The 18,848-nt window shown below is 38.7% G+C and overlaps 1 protein-coding gene across 1 annotated transcript in view; it reads right to left on the minus strand.

The window, feature by feature from the left end:
• Positions 1-14,096: 14,096 nt before the first annotated feature.
• The window catches only part of LOC104080327 (cyclin-dependent kinase 6), a gene marked incomplete at its 3' end in the record, with an annotated part of 55,194 nt that continues 50,442 nt past the window's right edge, over positions 14,097-18,848 (minus strand). The window contains exon 3 of the mRNA XM_009582686.1: positions 14,097-14,264. Within this exon, the coding sequence (XP_009580981.1) occupies positions 14,097-14,264 (168 nt within the window). The remainder of the gene's footprint in view (positions 14,265-18,848) is intronic.

Genomic DNA, 18,848 nt, shown 5'->3' on the forward strand with positions numbered 1-18,848 from the left:
CCCGCCCCCCCGTCTTTTAAAAGCTTTTGCACATGTTATAAGACATTGAGCATTTTTAATTTATGAGAGATTAGCCTAATTTGTCCTCAGAAAGATGCGAGCTCTTCCAAATTAGGACAGTTTCTGCATCAACCAAGTGGTCCAAATCTCTCTGATTCCTGTCAGGACAATCATGGTCCCTGCAGATCCATGCAGTGTGCATGACATAAATGTAGAACATTAGCTCATACCTAGACATAATGAATGCTGAGGCACACTATAGCTTTAATGACTTCTGTATGCTATCAGAATGAATATTATATACTGATTCCAGTCCCTTTTGTGCTGTTCTACAAAGGTACACAGCTAAACTCCCGCTTTGTCTGAAAAGCTTCAAAATTCCAGATTCCTGACAGAATTCCTCCCTTATGTTTGTGTGCAATTTGCTTGGGATCCCACACCTAGTGAAGAATTAATTCATTACAATGTCTGCTACTGTCAAGCCTCCTGCTTCCTTGCTTTGTGTATCCTCAGCCACCTCAAAAAGCCATCTCAGCCTTAGCAGCCTTAGCCCACTGCTAACAGCTAATACTGACTGGTGGGCTTCTCCGCCATGCTGAGGTCCAAACACATCAGTAGCCACATGCTTCACTGGTACTCTCAGGGATACTGTAGCAAGCTTGATCTATTTTTCTCTTAGGAAGACACTTCTTTGCCATACAACCATGGCGTATCCTGCACTTGTTTTCCACTTTCTCTGTGCCCTCCACTGAGTAAAATTCTTCCTTTAGTTTGAGCAGGGATTTCCCAATCCCAAAATGTGCAACAGTTTAACAGTGTAACAGTTTAAGCACAGCTGAATCTTTCTTTCACTAATACCTGCTGTGTCTCCCCACTCCTTGTTGATTCTGTATCTCATCTTTAACTTCCAGACTACTATCATCTGCTACCATTATTGTGTTATCCAAAGATAATACTAAATTCCATCTGCCAAACAATTTTTCAAATCACATATTATGATGCTCTCATCTGGGAAGCTTTTAACTGAACAGTGGATCATTACATCTGTCCCAGTGAATAAGCCATAAACATTTGTCCTTCTGTAAACTACATGAAAGGAGAAAATAAAAATCCTTCGAGGATGCATGTTTCTTTGCCAACGTATTCCCCATGGTTCCACTCAGGGCTGCACTTGCAATCAGAGCTTCACCAAGGCACTCAATCTGTCCTGTCCTCAAACTTTCTCTCATACAAATGACAGTGAAGGTACTGTAGAGATTTAAGCACCTCTAAATGTTTGGGGTTTGTTGCATGGCTTAAGTTCTTTCCATTCTACTGAGATCATCATTTAAGTCCATGGTATTTCTGTGACAATATTGCCATGGAACTGTAAGCTCTAGAATTTGTGCCCAGCATGAGCCAAAAAGGATTTTGAAAGGGTTTTAAAAAGGGATAGGCAAAGGGAGAAGAACTTGTAAGAACCGTTTCCAACACTGAAAACTAAAAAAGTCTTACTCTCTTGTTCTCTTATACAGCTTTTCACCTAAAATCATTTTGCAATGTTGGTCAATGCATAAATAAACTTTCTGAAATTAGGAACACAATGCTCCATTGTTGTGGTTTACCCCCAGCCAGCAACTAAGCCCCACACAGCTGCTCGCTCACTCCCCCCCGGTGGGATGGGGGAGAGAATTGGAAGAGTAAAAGTGAGAAAACTTGTGGGTTGAGATAAAGGCAGTTTAATAGGGAAAGCAAAAGTCGCCCACGCAAGCAAAGCAAAACAAGGAATTCATTCACTAGTTCCCATTGGCAGGCAGGTGTTCAGTCATCTCCAGGAAAGCAGGGCTCCATCACACGTAATGGTTACTTGGGAAGACAAATGCCATCATTCCGAATGTCCCCCCTTTCTTTCTTCATCCCCCAGCCTTATATGCTGAGTATGACGTCACATGGTATGGAATACCCCATTGGCCAGTTGGGTTAGCTGTCCTGGCTATGCTCTCCCCCAGCCCACCGTGCACCTGGCAGAGCATGGGAAGCCGAAAAGTCCTTGACTATGTAAACTACTTAGCAACAACTAAAATATCAGTGTGCCATCAACACCATTCTCACACCAAATCCAAAACATAGCACTACCCCAACCACCAGGAAGAAAATCAACTCCATCCCAGCTGAAACCAGGACATCTGTACAGGTGGGTGGCTGTGGAGTTGACAGTTCTGTACAGCTGCAAGTTTCTTGTCTTTAGTGGAAACTCCCTCATTCATAGATTGTGTGTGCAAGGTAAAAGACCTTTGGAAGACCTTTTGGAAGCAACTCACCATCCACTAGGCATTCTTCCTCCTGTTTTGCAGAACAGAATAGATGTATTTTCAGATAATTTGTGCTAGGAATAAGGCTGTTAAAAATGTTTCTTCCAAAACCAGGTCATCTACCTTAAGTACAGCAGATGAATCTGTGCAGAATAGGAGAAAGAAATGCTGTGGACTGCCTTTTCCACTAGCTACTCAACTTGTCCCAGCCAAAGACCTCTTTCTCTGAATTGCCTCCAAAGTTTTTTGGAAAGTTAGTATACTTTCCTTGTCCTTTGGACCTGCTTGACATTATCTACTACTAACAGTCAAGGTGAAAAACAAGTACTACAGCATTAAGGGTACTATTTATTCATTGTAATAAACAAGAATTCTTTTAAGTTAAAGGTATTAATTTTGGATGTTAATAGCCATAAAAAATACAGTGTTGTCATTTTCTTCTGAATCATAGCTAAGGGTAAAGCCCAAGAACTAGCTGAAGGCACATCTCTATCTCTACATATTTCTTCAAAACTTATTTCTTCTTTCCTGCTGGTCAACAATGAACTAGCTGTTTACATGGCAGGTTTCCATGGTTACAATCTTGCATGGGGCCCACATGGTACAACTTATATCTTTGTCAAATCAAAAAAAAAATCTCCTGCTTCCTAAGCAGAAAGTCCCTACTCTTGTTATTCCTCTCTTAAATCTACAACAAGCCGTCAGAACACAATCAGCACGAACTTGCAGGTGGTTGCTTTCCCTCCTTTTTCACATCAGTTTTCTCCTGTATCTGTGCTTACTAGATTAATTGCTCATGTTTTGTAATGCTAGTTGTTTTTATTTTTTTCTTTTTATCATCTGCTCTTTGTCACTCAGGCTCAGCAAATGATCAAAACTCTGATCCTGTTTCAAATCAATCTGAACTTTAAAAGCAAAAATGTACTGAGTCTTCAAATAGTATGCAGTTATTCCTTTTTTTTTTCTTCTTTACTGGAAAGCTACTATAAGATGCCTATGTCATTAGGATAGTTGCCCTGGAGAGCAGAACAACTTGCTGACTGCAAACCAGTTGCCCACAAATCAGTTCTTCCATGTTGATCACAAATTTAAAGGGTATTTTCATAGACTGTATCTGTAGAACAACTTTGCCTTGCATTCATTACAGAGATAGCAAAATCCAAAGCAATCATTAGTTTATTCACTACTTTAGCTGTTCTCATTTGCACTTGAACTCTACAGACTCCATTTTCAAATTCAGTTTTCCCAGTTTCGCAACAGACAACTTCTGTGTGCATTTCAGAACAATTAGAAGTTTTATTTTCAAATCTCCTGCTTAAGTTTTTTAGCATGTCTCATTCAGTAACTAATTTATGACCTTTCTGCACATTTCATAGAGCCAGTTATACATTTTAATAGACCAATTTCGACTACTGCTACTCATCTGTCTGACCTAAACAAAAACTTAAGCCACTGCTTGTACCTCCAAGGTCTGACTTTCAGTCTGGAGGAATTTCCTGAACTATATTGGGAGTTTTTGGTATATACTAATATGTCTTGGCTGGTTTTGTATTTTTGAAAAGCATTCTGCAGTCATCTTTCATGACACTTATATTTAACTGAATTATTTCTCAATCTTGGCACTGATGTCAATTTTTCTTGTTTTCTAAACCAAATACAGCATTTTTTCTACTTATCTACAAATGCAACTTATCAGATCAGAACCTTCTTTTCCATTGTCTTTTAAACACAGAACTGTTTTCCTAGAGTTTCAGACAAGCAGATTCTGTGGTGGCTATATCATCTTCCGATTCCTTTCAATAAGAAAATATTCAATTTCCGTGGCAAATCTTACAGATCCCCAGAGTGCCTTTGGCTTCTTTGCTTTACCTTGATTGCAAAACCCAATCACTGCTAACGTGTCTTGTCAGACTCTGTGGTATCTGCGTGTTGTAAGAATGCAAGTGTTCTCAAGTGTCCCTCTCTTTTTCCTCTCTCTAGCTTTTAGTAGTATCCAAGTCCACTCAGATTGATGGCTGTCCTTGACATATATATCATGGCCTTATAGCAGATCTGGATAACTGAGGTTGAGTATAAATTCTGATGCACCATCAGAGCTGGGCTACCTAGAAAGGCTACCAAAAGTGCCTTTCTGGTCTTTTTCCTCACCATTCATATAGAGTACAATGCTGAAGTCAGCTTCCCTGGGATTTTCAGTAGGCATTTCTACTATTTGAGCTGGGAAATTGTAAGTCTGCAGGATGCACACTAAGTAAAAAAATTATAAACAGACAGTCGCCTGACAGGTTCATTTTCACATCCAGGTGTTCACTTTACTTCCACAGTAGCTTATGTTTCTGCTTACTTTCATGTGCTGATTTTTCAGCTCAAGTCCTTGTTGCAGGTTATTTCTGTTAGCCAGTTCTAAGTTTATCCAAGCTCTTCTGGAATCTCCTGTTTCACGGAAAGCCTTGTGATCAGGTTTTCAGCAGTCAGGTTGGTTGTCGTTCACTGATGTGACTTGCCAGGTTCATCCCATTTCCAGATGGGGAACGTTGCAACCAGACTTCCACTCCATCTGGACTTTTTCAACTTGCTGTCCCAACAAAGATTCCATTTTTGCCTTCAGATCACCTTTCAACCATACTTGGGAAACTTCCAGGTTGTCTTTTCACTTCTTTAGTGGAGTGTCTCTCTGTTTTATGTCTCATTTTAATTATTTGCACTCTCATGCTAGCCTTTATTTTAACTGTAGCCTGCTTTGGCTTATGAGACCATCTCCACTATTTGCTCCATCTCATCTTAATAAAGCTAAGTAGTTCACCATTTCTTTCTCTGGAAAATGACTTTGCTCTGCCATTTATGCCAATCGATCTGACCTGCTAAAAGCTGTTTCCATTCAGGGTGGAGCTTGTGAAGTGCATCTCTTTAATAAAATTGACTATATAATGCACATGAAATCTTGAAGGGGTAAATACAGAGATATGGAACTGGAATGGACCGCTTCAGTCATCAAGATTTGCCAACTGCATCACAGACATTCATCAAGCTCCCTCTCAAAATCAGTTATATTTCTTGCCTGCACTGGTCCTATTGTAGGCTGCTTCAGAATCTCACTACTTGTTTTCTAACTTCCTCTCTAAAGTTATTTAAACCCAGTTTAAACTAACTAGTTCTCATGTCACCATTTTTTTTTTTAACTCGTGTTCTCCCTCTCTGGCTCCTTCCTGATGTTTTTAGATATCAGTTGTATCTACTCTCATAATTCGTTTTGTTAAATTAAGTCAGGTTCTTCTTGCCTCAAAGAAAATAGCGTCCCCCCCTTCCCTGATCATTAGACAGAAATCTGTCCTTCCCCATACCTGTTCCTGTCCAAAATCATCTCTCAACCACAGAGAAACTGAACAACTCACAGTATTCTAGATGAGGTCTGCTCAACTAATTTGTGTTGTGGCATCAGTATTTTCTTATTTCTAATAAAATATCCTACACGTAACAGCCTAAATTTCCATTTGCTCTTTTCATGCATCTAAACAGGGACTCACAGCCTGCCTGTGATCTCTGCAGCTTGTTACCAAGCTATTTGTAAGATCCCCCAAACTGAGAAATTCACCTTGTAGCTCAATAATTCTTTTAGCATAACATATTTTCCTCTGGATTTATCCACTTAATTCTAGAAGATGGGAAGTCTAGAGAAATCTAGTTGAATATATTGGTGCCCTATAATTTACTGAAATCTGGATAATCTAGGACTATTATACTTCCACTGTTTATCAAATGAATTATCTTTCCACGCTTTGCAGGGACGAATGTATACAGCAATATGTAACTGATTTCTCTAGTGCAGGGAGCCAACTACAAGGCCTTGGCCATCTGCTACCATTCAGCATATAATAACAAAGAATATAATGGAGTTAAATTAAGAATGGGAAATTGAAGGCTGGACATCAAGGAAACTTTCTGAGAATGATTATATAGAGGTTTTGGAACAGGCTCCCATGGGAAGCAATGGAATCCCTGTTTCTTGGCACATTTAAAGTTAACATGGGCAAAACATTAGAAATGACATAACAGAGAACAATCCTGCCTGATTCACAAAAGGACTGGATGATTTCATGTCTCTTCTGCTTTTGAGCTCTAGAATTCCATGCCAGCAACACTGAACAAGTACTAAATATTGTTAGGCTAAGAGAAATTTCCTTGGGTGTACCTGTACAAGGGAATTTTCAGTTAGAAATACTTTCTACAGCAGGACTTTGGCCAGTGAGCAGAGAAAATTTACGGATACTTCCCTGCCACTGCAAAAACGTGTCAGCGACTCATTTTTATTATATATTAAGCCCTAAGAACATTTCTGTCAGCAGTGTACGGACACCTGCCTTCACTTTGGAATAGCACAAGCTCCAGGGAGAATATGCTATTTTCTCTGCTCCTCTTCCTTTGGCTGTCTCACATTCAAGTACCAAACAGGCCCATGCCTGCTTACCCTGCGTGCTCTGATAACAGCATAACCTGAGGCCGTATTTTACTGTTTCAGGATGGTTTGAAATTATGTGGGAACAGTTTTGTAAATACACAGGGAGAGACCTTGTCAAACAATCAAATTGTTTTTACAATCCAACCCACTCAATTATCTCTGGGAGTAGATGTAAAAACAGACCCGCTTAAATCAACAGAAAAATAGTACAAAGAAGATGTAAATCACTGGGTGGGGGAAATGCACCACATACTTTTATATCTGAAAACAGAAGATAGAAGTACAGTCACACAATAGCAGGATGCTCTTTTATAGTATGGAGAAAATACACAGTGGTAATTTTCTGCCTTTCTTTCCCCCTTTTACAACCTCCCCTCACCCCCATTTTTTTAAGCAAATTAAACACAGCCTGTTCCTTATACATTCAGTTCTTCTACATCCTAAAGTCCATTCACCGGATATTTGTATGAAAACTGTAACTCAGTACCGTACCATTACTAACAATATCTACTGTATCTTCTTAAGTGAAAAAGAAGGTAAATAAAGAGAAAAGAAAAAAGAACATTTCATTTTATCTTCACATCAACATGTGAAGGCCTATTTGCACTGAAAACATTTTTCTTGCACCAATGGAATCGTACTGCTGCAAAATAATACCAAATTTCACCCAGAGGTGAAAAGAGGAACCTAAGTAAAATTATCAGGTGTCAGATTTAAAACAAAATAAAGAGCTTTTCATACAGTGCAGAAGTTAACTGCAGCCCAAAGTATAAATGGTTCAAAAAGTAAGTAGATTAATTTATGGAAGATGGGTACTTCAGTAATTATTATAGACAATGATCCAGATACAATCTCCAGCACTGGAAATTGCTAAATTTCTGATTGCTGAAAGCTGGTTCTTACTCTCCTTCCTAAGCATCCTCTGTTAGACATTATCCTTTGACAGTGCGCACAGTCAACTTTTGGTCCAGCCCAGCAGAAACTTCCTTTGTTCTGATACAAACTGTCTAGAAGTTGTACCTTTTTTCCCTTTTTCCATCAGCACAAGGTAAATTTATTCTGCAAGGTCGCATTGGTGCAGCTGCAGGGCTGCAAAACATGCTCAGCTCAATGTGGACAAACTCTGTCATCACATGATATATATTCTAATATTTGCAGCTCTGAAAAGGAGTTTTCTGGCACAGAAAATACTCTCATGTGGAGCCAGTTTGCTTGTGTACTGTGAAATAATTTACTTTCTTTGAAAGATTAAAAGATAGGCTTTTTATGGTTCATGATAAACCTGGGCCTGAATCAGAGCAGAGGATTGCATTCCCTGCATTCTTGACAGGTCTAGAGGGTGAGCTGTGGCATCAGCTGTGGAGGAACAGCACAGAGCCCTGAACCCAGGCCTTGGCACTTAACCCTTTGTTAAAGTCAGATACAGTAAGAGCCTTAAATGAACCAGTAGCTGGTTCATCTAATATCTTCAAAACAGCGTAAGTCAGCATGAGTTGCAAGGTTTTGAAAAACATTTCCGCCTTTGAGTTAGTTTAGTTATTCGAGTCCTCAGCTGAAGACTTCAGATGTGGTTTCATAACTGACTCCAACAAATCTAAGACTGTGGTGTCTAGGTGGGAGTGGATGACCCCATCTTTCTGCTCACCCTCCCCTGTGTGCCAGTGCTTTCACTCATGTGGCCGCACAGCGATTTGCATCCGCTAATCCACCTGAAAATGAATAACTACTTTTTATGCGGCTCATTTTCAGTCGGACTGCAAGGGTGTGACCACTAACGCCGATGCAAGGGAAGTGATGGGAGTATGTGGTCAAAAGCAGGACCATCCTTTCAGCAGCAGTAGAAATGTTACATCTACTTATGCTGACTGTGAAACGGCACCCTTAGCATATTATGTCTAGGATTTGTTTCCAAAAACAACCACCTCGCCATAAATCCTCAGTCTCTCTACGAGTGCAGCTAGTACTGCTCTTCCAGACAAGTCGTAAAAACTTTAAAGTTTCTTATGATGGGCAACAAAAATTAATAGTCAGTTTTGAAAATGATCTTATATGATCATAATGCAGATGAATAAAAGAAACTTCTATTCTAATTTCCTAACTTTGTCCACGTGTATTTCTGTATTGCCCTTTGATAACATTGTGACATTGAGCAATCTGTTTTTTCGTTGTTATTTTCATATAAATCTGAGCCCTCTTAGTGAACATCTGATCTGAGTGAAGTCAATGTAAATATATATTGAAATGTTTTTAGTCAGCTGCAGGCTTTACTGTCAATGTGCTGATAATGATTTTTGTTCTTAAGATGGCTCCGGAGATAAATGACTCATTTTATGCGATGGAAATAACTTTCCTATAGGGTGTTTGGGAGGATGCAATAAAGACTCCTTCAGCTATCCAGATGTTAAAATATCACAGAAATTCACTCGTTTCTTCACAAAGCCAGATACATGGACTTTTTATGTAGAACTCTGTGTTAGTAGGGAAGACAGATTTTCGTTAAATAAGCCAACCAATTCAATCATACTGCATTCCTAAATAGCCACAACCTTTCAGCAACAGCACTGACAAGCTCAACAACACATATTTTGATCCTCTGGATGTCTGTCTGTGACTAATTTTCCTTTTCAGGGACATTTGGGTGGACTGAAGAAATGCACCATGAAGAAAGAACTGGAGATCAGGGCTCAGACCTAAAGTGATGAGCTTCCTCACAACAGTGAAGGCTCAATGCATACCAAAACAATGTCACTTCCACCTGTCAGGGGGAGGAAGATTTCTGCTCTTATCAAATTATGCATGAGATAAAATCTAGTGTCACTGTACTGATTCCATTAGGGCACTCTTTAACACAGCCCAGATTTTGACTTTGATTCACCAGAGGCAGGTGATTAATTTCCATAGGTCTACTCCTACGTTTGATGTTAACTGAGAGCTTTAAGTAGCTTGCTGAATCAGGTCCATTTAGGGATTTCCAGTTAAAGATCTCAGGTTAAAGCTGTACAGACTCCAGGTCTGCTGGAACATACCCAACATAAGAATGGACTCTGCAGGGTGTATTTCATACAAATAAATATGTGGATTTTGGGAAGCATAGTATCATGAAGATGTGGCCATAAAGAAAAGGGAAAAAAACCCAAAAAACAAGGCAAAGCAAAAGAAAGTTCTTTGTGCTCTCAACTATCATATTAGCTCAGATGAGAGTTTACATTCACATTATTTACTAACAGGTGGCGTTTATTAGAAAATTACAATGCAACAGTGGGCAGAAAACAGGAAAGCACTCGTTCCTCTTTGGAAGAGGGTTTTTCTATCTTTTTTTTTTTGTTGTTTTTGTTGCTGTAACTAATTTATACATTTATTTTTACAAAGTAAGCCTAGTTAGTGAAAATTATTTTATGCTCCCTTGCTAGTATACCAACAAAATGAAATCCAAGTTCCTGCATGATGTGACATGTAAACCATTTGTGCTGAAGTGACTGCCAGAAATGGATGGAAAGTTTTTATCCTGAAGAAACACTCAAATAAAATGCTAGCATAATTTAAAATTATTCACTGACAGTAACTGCAGGATTTTTTGTGTCTTCTCTTTTTATTTGTCAATTTAGCCGAGTCTAGTATTCAACAACTTAGAGCATCAGCAGAGGAAGTGATGTGTTTTTCCTTCTGATGTTCAGTAAATCTGAAAACAAGTGGGTTTTTTTTTAAAGGAAGACATAAAACAATTTTGTTTGCATTTCATGGGAAAAAACCCCATCAATAGTCCTGCCATCTAAGGTAAAGCACACATGTTTTCAAAGAAAGTATTATGAGTGTGTTACAAACACTATCATTTTGCCAGTTTCACTCAGATCCTGACGCAAATCAGGTTTTAAAAGCTGGACAGCCTCAGCTCCACCTAGATGCTGTGATCACAACTGCGTGTGCTTATCTCACTTAGCATTCTCGTGTGCCATGATTCAGCTTCACTTCCTTTCTTTAAGGCAGTTAGAAGTCAACAAAAATAGATAAATGGCTTATTTCTTTTTCATAATATAACTTCAGATTTTCCAGACAGCTACTTGCTCCTTTGCTCAGAGAAAGTTAGAACTGACTGCCCATTTTTCTGCACCAGTTCATTAGCTTTTGCTATCAAACTCTAAAATTACACAGTCACATCAATCCATCTCCTCTGTCCTGTGAAGCTTCTCTGTTATCACAAAGCCTATTCAAAATTTTCCCAAGGGCCAAGACCAATACTTGAAAAAGAGCCTAACTTTGTATGAAACCAAAAGCGTGCCCTATTACCCACCACCTGAGACACCCCCGCCTGACCTCATTCTTTCTAGTGCTGTTATTTCAGACCTGTATCAGTTCTCAGTCTGACCACAGCTGGGAGTAGTGATCTCCACCCTGCCCCCACAAGCCTGTGTAACATTAGTGTGAATCTTTTATTCATTCACTGACAGAAATATCAAGAGGTTTCTCTAAATGACAGCAATATGCCCGGAAGACTGATCTGCCAGAAGGATTCTTTAGTATTGTGGAAATAACTGGTTATCAGAGAGAGATTGCTTTGAAGTTACCATTTGCAGCACCCAGAGTACTTGGGTTGGATCAATTTTTACTGGATTACTTTCATGGCAAGCTCTTTTTGTCCCATCTGAAGAGTTTCTTTGTGAGCAGTGAATGAGGATGCATCTTGGGAATGATCTGATGCTTCAAAAGATGGTTCTTGTAGTTTATCTTGCAGTAAGCTTCTCTTCTGAAGGAAATGCTGCAGAGCCCTTGTACTGATCACAATGATAGCGCATGCAATGTGCCTTTTATCACTGGGCTGTCTGCACTACCACTTTTCAATATAACTCCGAAGCAAATCCTTGCAAGACAGGACTTCTATTAATTGATATATGTGTAGATACATGCTGTCTTTTATAATGCAACATTTTGTTCTGCAAACACTTCAAAACAAAGCTGGTCCTGAACTCACTGCCTGGTGAAGAACTGCAATTTAGACTATTTTGGGAATGGTAAAGTCAAGAATATCTTTATGTTTAAAAAACAGAAGGTTTTTTTTTAAAGTTTTGCTTCCTGTACTGAGTTTTAATGGAGGGGAAAGAAAAGAAGAATTTGCACACCAAAGCAGCTAGCCAAAGGTAAAAGTTACATTCAGAAAAGGAAAACTGATGGCCTGTGTCAGCTAATACACATTTAGTAAAAGTTTCTAACCAGCACTCAGTCTGTAGGAGCAGTGAAGACTGACATTTAAAACCACACCACATTATCACATTGTAAGCAACACTCCTCCATAGGTTTTCTACATACCCAGACAAAAGTTGATTTGAAGGTGTTAAATACTAAGTGTTTTAAAACCAATAAATTTTTAACTTAAAAAAGCCATGGTCGTAGCTAGTTTTTTTTAATAAGAAAATAACGATACACTAAGTTCTAGGTGTGAAAGCCATTATGCATGCCTATGCCCATATACTTTATTTGTCATTGATCACTGAATAATTCAATTATTTTAATACTCTTTAGCATAGCCGCAATGACAATTGAAGGCTTGTGCGAACATAGTACAAACTTGCATGTGGACAATCCCTTAGTCTGAACAACTCTTGTTCACAGCAGCGCTAAAGGTACTCGCTAATGGGTTTTGAAACATGATTTCTAGCACAGAAGTATTAGATACTTGAGCATACGTACATCCTTCGCGTAGCAATTCTGGCAATGTTCTCTTACAAGCAGATCTTGGTACGTTTTTGCCTCAGTAGATGCACTCTATTTCTGGATCTTTTGACTTTCCTTCCTGTGCAGGTTACATGATCATGGACAAACTCCTGCTCAGTTCTGTAGATATTTTTTTCCTCATTTTATGCAGAACTTTTAAAAAACGCCCTACTGGAAGCCTTACAACAGTCTGCAATTTTAGCTTAAAGAATTTTATGGATCAATAGAAATACTCATTGAAGCTGTTACTGAATGATAACTGGGAAATGAAAAATTACAGCAATTCAGGAACAAGCTTTCTCTCCTTTTCTTTGAAGCTCCGTTCTGAGTTACAATATAATCAATCCTTACTGACCTCAGCAGAGGGATTCTTTCAGCTTTGGATTAGGCTATATCCTACAGGCAATGAAAAAAACCAGCCCCAAAACACAAGTTCACATATGCTTTATGTGACGAGGATACTTCCCTATGTTTAGCAAGATGATGATATCGTTTTCTGTTGCTTCCTGCCTTCATTCACCCTGAAGCCGCAACCTAGTATGTCGTCATAGTTACATCACACAATGATGGGAAGACTCTTACAGTAACTAATAATAACAATGGATTGCTTTTTATCAATGTGAGCCAGGCAAATTTCTACAATACCATGTAAAACGCAAAGTGGACTCCTTTCAGTTTCTTTTCTCAGCAGTTCTCCCTTTCCTGTCTTTAGCATAAGTGATACTGCCATGGCAGTTCTGATAGTCAGAATAGAAAATAGAAACAAAAAAATTCATGAGCAGGCAACAAAACCAAATGACACCCAACATGAATGCAGCAGGGTTACTCTTCAATACACTTCAGAGATGCTGTGCCAAGCTAACAGCAGCTGATTCTGGGGGCAGGGCCAGCAAGCGTGGAAATGGGGTCAAAAAATGAGGAGCTGGCAGGACTTCTCTACCAGCATTAATTCAGGAGAGGGCCAGACCTTCTGGGAGTGAGCTCATGTCTGAGCCAAGGACAATCAGGAGAGCTGCTGGGAGAGGGGCAACAGTGGCAAGGGGCCTAGAGATACTGGTGGTGCTCTTTAACAGCTGGCTTGGGAAATAATAGCTGTGATTTTGGCTGCCAGGTCCACTTGAGCTGCCTCCAGCACAGCCCTATTTGGAATCATTCAGTAACATATGGGAGCAAGCATTGAACCCATATTCACAAAGATGGAAAATCAGAGGCATGACAGTGTGGCATTTTCACAAGTATCTGTGTATTTTTTCAGGCAAGATACCTGAGGATCAGCAAGAGTTTTATCTTAAAATAGGTACTTCAGAAATTTTCACCCTACCTGTCTGGCTTAATGTGCAAAAGAAGTCAGTATCACAACAGAAGCTAGACTGACGGAGTTTCAGAAAACTAGCACATACCCATCCTTCAGAAACCAGTCATGATTTAATATAGAACCAGTAATCAGTAATTGATTACTGGTACAAAGCAACCACAACAACTTCAATCCTGGCTGGAAAGCAATTGTTTTGGGAGACACAAGTAACTTCAATTGCAGAGATGGTTTTAGAAGCAGCATTATAATATGGGATAAAAAGCCAGGAACACAGAGAGTAAAGCACACTGCTGCATTAAAAGGAAAATAAAAGCCTCCAGAAACTTACCACTGAGGTGAGAGCCATCTGAAAACTGTAGATTCGTGCAAGGCCAAAATCAGCTAACTTTATCTGCCCATTGCTGGTTACAAGGATATTTTGGGGTTTCAGGTCCCGATGCACCACACGATGTGAATGCAGAAAATCCAGTCCCCGAAACAGCTGAAGCATCATATCCTAAATATAAAGAAGAAATCAATATGCAATTATGAAGACAAGGTGGCAAACAAGTAAACTCCCTGTCATAATCTGCAAAACTAATTTAATAAATATTGACTTAAATATGTGCACAGGAGATAAAAACAACTATTAATATAAAATGGACAGGATGTTGCGAGAACCAGCTGACTTGAACACATGTCCTTATCAAGTTAATGTGTTGTTTCTAGTTGAATTATTTGAGGTTGATTGATAGAATTATAAAGACTGGTCAACATACTTAAAAGAAATAGCAAAAGCATGTCTGTAAATCCCAGGACAACTTCAAAAGAATGCTGTCCAACTAAGAAAAATACATAGCAGTTTTTTACTCTTAACTTTAAACCACACACCACTTTGCATCTCACAAGTTTATGCTTTGTCCTACTCCAGTGAAGTGAAATTTTATCATTCACTTCAACAGGCACAAGGATCTGTTTCAATCTGAAAAGCTGTTTAAATGACAAATTCACCAGGATTTAATGTTACAGAGGGAAAAAGTTTACTTGGCAAAAACTGTTGTATAGAATTTATTGAATAGGACAGAAACTACCTTTAGATCAAAGTTTAGCATTAAATCAGTGTAATAATCATAAGTAACACTTCTCATTTTGCTTTCTGTTTTGTTATAGTGATGCAATCTTCCATGACATTTCCACAGCTGAAGAAACTATTATTTCATCTGTACTCATGTTTTCACATTAATCTTAGTAATGTGAAAGGAATGAACCAACAGACTCAAACCTAAATACTAGAAATCCCCTGAATTCCAAATTAGAAGAATACTGTCAACTTGAAAATTATATTTGCAAAACAGGCTGTTACAAGAAGATGCTGCAACAAGTAAGAAACAAAAAGTATAAAGAAAAAGTTTATTTTCTGTATGCAGAAACACAAGTCAAAACTTGACTTGAGTTCATGAAACTCCAGCTCTGTGTTTGCTGGTGACATATGCCCTTTCCAAAAGCCATGCAGCAGGGTGTCCGCCAATCCTGTTATTAGCAACCAAAATGATCTTGGAGAGGTGGATGGCATGAAAACATGAGAAAAGGGAAGAAGGATAAATTGAAGTTTGTTGCTTTTGTTCTTCTCTATGGACTTGGGTGTGTTTCAAGTAAATATTCAAGGCACACTATTAAAAGGAATGATATCTAAAAATGGGTTTAAAAATAACTCAAAACATTCAACTTGATAATATTGCTTTAGCTGGATGCCTTTTTAAGATACACTTTATAGACATTTCTATATAATTTAATACAAAATTATTATTTTCATGTAATGTTCCCTGATCATCTCTACAGAAAGTATTATAAAATGTACAGGTATTAAGGCTGGAAGCTCTAATCTGACCTCTCATAAAACATGGCCATTTCAGCCTATAACTCTGTCTGCCAAACAGTAGTAACAATGGGCTGCTCATAAAGTAATCAATTTTTATTTGAAGACCCTGATGGAGATATTACCATGGAACTATGGATGCTGTGACAGCATTTAATTAGTATCACCTCTGAAGGATGGTGGTAAACTGAGAACCCCATTCCCTGTTAGCTGATGCCTTTTATTCCCTTTGCTTCCCCAGGAAAAATTGAGATCTGATAATTTTGATAACTAGTATAATAGGGTTTGCACCTTTAAAACAGATATACAAAGCATATTGAATCCTCTTGCATTTATATAATTTCCCTCTGCAGTCCAGAAATATAGGAAAGAGCTAGGACTACAGCTCTGCAGGTTTCAGTCATCAGTAGAAACATCATACATGTCATAACTGCTCACTTTGTGCTATTATAACTTAAATCAAATCCCAAAAGTCTTTGGATCAGTCTTGCAGATATAAAGAACACACCAAGAACATTTAAGCGCGTGGTTATCTTAAGTATGTACTTAATGGTTTCACTGAATTTGGGTCGAATTTTTTTTTATTCCAGGTTAGACATAATAACAGATAAAATAAGAAAATAATTTGAAGAACTTAAGGATTAGTCAGCAGACCCTGGTGAGTCCCTTTTTGGTGACATTTCTGTATCCTACTCATTTGTCAAGTATGTAAACTCATTCCTGCAGTTACCAAATGTATCAAGAATATTTTTTCCTACAACTGATGCTGGTTTTGTTTCGACTTTCTTCCTCAAGCTCAGCAAATGCAATTCTGCTAGTTGCAAGTTGCAAGCAATGTCTTCAGTTTCTAAATTCAGAGTCTTCTTCCAGGCACAGGTAAAAAAAGAAAATATTTGAAAATGGAAACTGGTATATCTTTCCCTCCCCCCCATAGGACTCAAAAGATAAATATCATTTACTGAAGTTCTCTTCACACACAAAAAATGATATGTGCTGCAGAAAAGTGCACCAGGAAAGTGTAAATTTAAAAGTATTAGAAAGAAGAAGGAAAACTGGGGAAAAAAGTGCTATATTTCCTCTTCCAGGAAATTTAGAGTTAGTCCATACAGGCTATTCCCTAGTATTCATTTTGGACTGTTGATTATGCTCTTTTGTAACCCCTTATTGCTTACATTATACGTATGAACAGATTTCATTCCAAATTATCTTGGAAGAACAGTCCAAAGATTTGTGTGTGTAAAGATGGGCCCTTTGATGTAAAAAGACATTTACTATTTGTGATTTATTCTTGTCCTGTTTTTAAATTCTCAGCCAGTTAGAAAAAGAGCAGAAAACAAAATCACATGACATAGGCTTATTATTATGCACTTTAAATACAGAATACCAAATTGTGCAGCTCAGAATTTGATATTTGTTTGCACAAATAGATTTTCAATATCAAAATAAACAAAAGAGAGAGCTTTTAAATTACTTTTTTATCCATAATGAATGATTGATTTTGTGCTGTACATAAGCCTAGTCAAAAAACATTAGGCCTCACGTTTAGAAAATGACTTCATAACTCTTAGTCAGCCACTTGCAGGAAACATCAGACTCTGGGCTGTGTGTTTTCTTTGATACCATAATATCAGAAGATACTAACCTTTGCTAGAAAATTGGATAAAGGTCATACACATGCACAAGCCAGATCACTAGCTAATTAAATCAGGATAATTCCACTCATCTGACAGAAAGGCATCCATTTTTATTAGTGATGATTACCGCGTATTATCTCAATTACTAAGATGTAGGAATAACTGCAAGAGAGTCTTCATGTGCCTCAAGGATTAGTTTGTTCCATGTCTGCTTTTCCCTGAGAAATTTTCTGTGGTAGCTAGGCATACCATACTTTGGAATTACAGTTAAAATCATATTTCAAAAGTTAATCGACAAATGATCAACTCCATTCGACAAACAAGAAGATTCATGCCTTAGCAGATTTGAGGAACAAGCTCTAATGAGTCATGATCAAACCTCTACTGACGTCTATCAGACATTCTTTGGATATTGTATGTTTACAAACACAGACACAGAAAAGCGCCTGTTATTTCAGATTAGAGATTTATGCCATGCTTCTAATACCACAAAACCTAAGATGGTTGTGGCCTGAGTTGAAGATATATACATTATTCCACCGTGATTACTTTCAGATAATCATGGCTTTACAATGTTTTCCCTTTTCAGGCTACATTTTCAATGTGGTCTATGCACAAATCTAAAATATTTATCTGTAACTCCGTTGAAAACTGAGCTATTTTGGGATGCCACGAACAAATACACTTTCCTTAGGGGCAAATATGTAGCTTTAATTTTGTAAAAGCCTCATAATGGAAACAGTTAGGAGCAAAATTTGTTATGGAAATGCTGCATCTTTTGCATGTTCCACCATATATGGAATCGGTGATGGCATTGCTCAGTCTGATATTTACTGAATCTAGCAGCACTGAATGTCAGGACCAAATTACAATGAACTTTTCAAGCAATACCATATTATGTCATGAGTCTCAATAATACACAGAAATATGTCCTGCATATTCTGCCTCTGGCATCAGCGAGGATGGGGATAGGCTTGGGTTAGGCTGAGCAGCTGCTGTTTCTGCCTCTGCCAAAGGCGGGCTTCATGGCTCACATTTCCTGACTCAGACTACAGACTTTTCCTACAGACTTTTGTCTCCTCCTTGTCCTATTCCCTCTTGACCCTACACTTCACTGACCCCTCTGAACCCTCCTCCAGCTTCTGATCCATAAATCCCTTGAAGCCATTGGTTTTCAAAATACTGCTCTGATCCTTTAAGAGTCACTCACCATCTTGACTTCCAGCTAAAATATCTGTCAACTGCCTGCAGTAACTTACTTCTTGTTTAAAACCAGCCAGGTTTTCTGGAATACTCTGCCTGCCTAATCCCAAAGAGGATGGCATGGCTGTCGGCCAAATAATTCAAGTATCTACTCTAAGAAAACAGAAAGTATGGAGTTGTTTTGGGTGCCCAGGTGCTGGCAGCCAGGGCTGCAGGGGCCTCTGTCAGGGGAGACCAGGGGCTGCCCCATGCCAGACACAGCCGGTTCCAGCTGGCTCCAGCCGGCTCCAACGGACCCACCGCAGGGCACAGCTGGGCCCATCAGCCAAGATGGTGGTGCCCCCGTGAAAAAATATTTAAGAAAGGGCAGAAAAGGCTGGAGGGAACA

The sequence above is a fragment of the Fulmarus glacialis genome, unplaced genomic scaffold, assembly GCF_000690835.1.
Source record: "Fulmarus glacialis isolate BGI_N327 unplaced genomic scaffold, ASM69083v1 scaffold1948, whole genome shotgun sequence".
NCBI lineage: Eukaryota > Metazoa > Chordata > Aves > Procellariiformes > Procellariidae > Fulmarus > Fulmarus glacialis.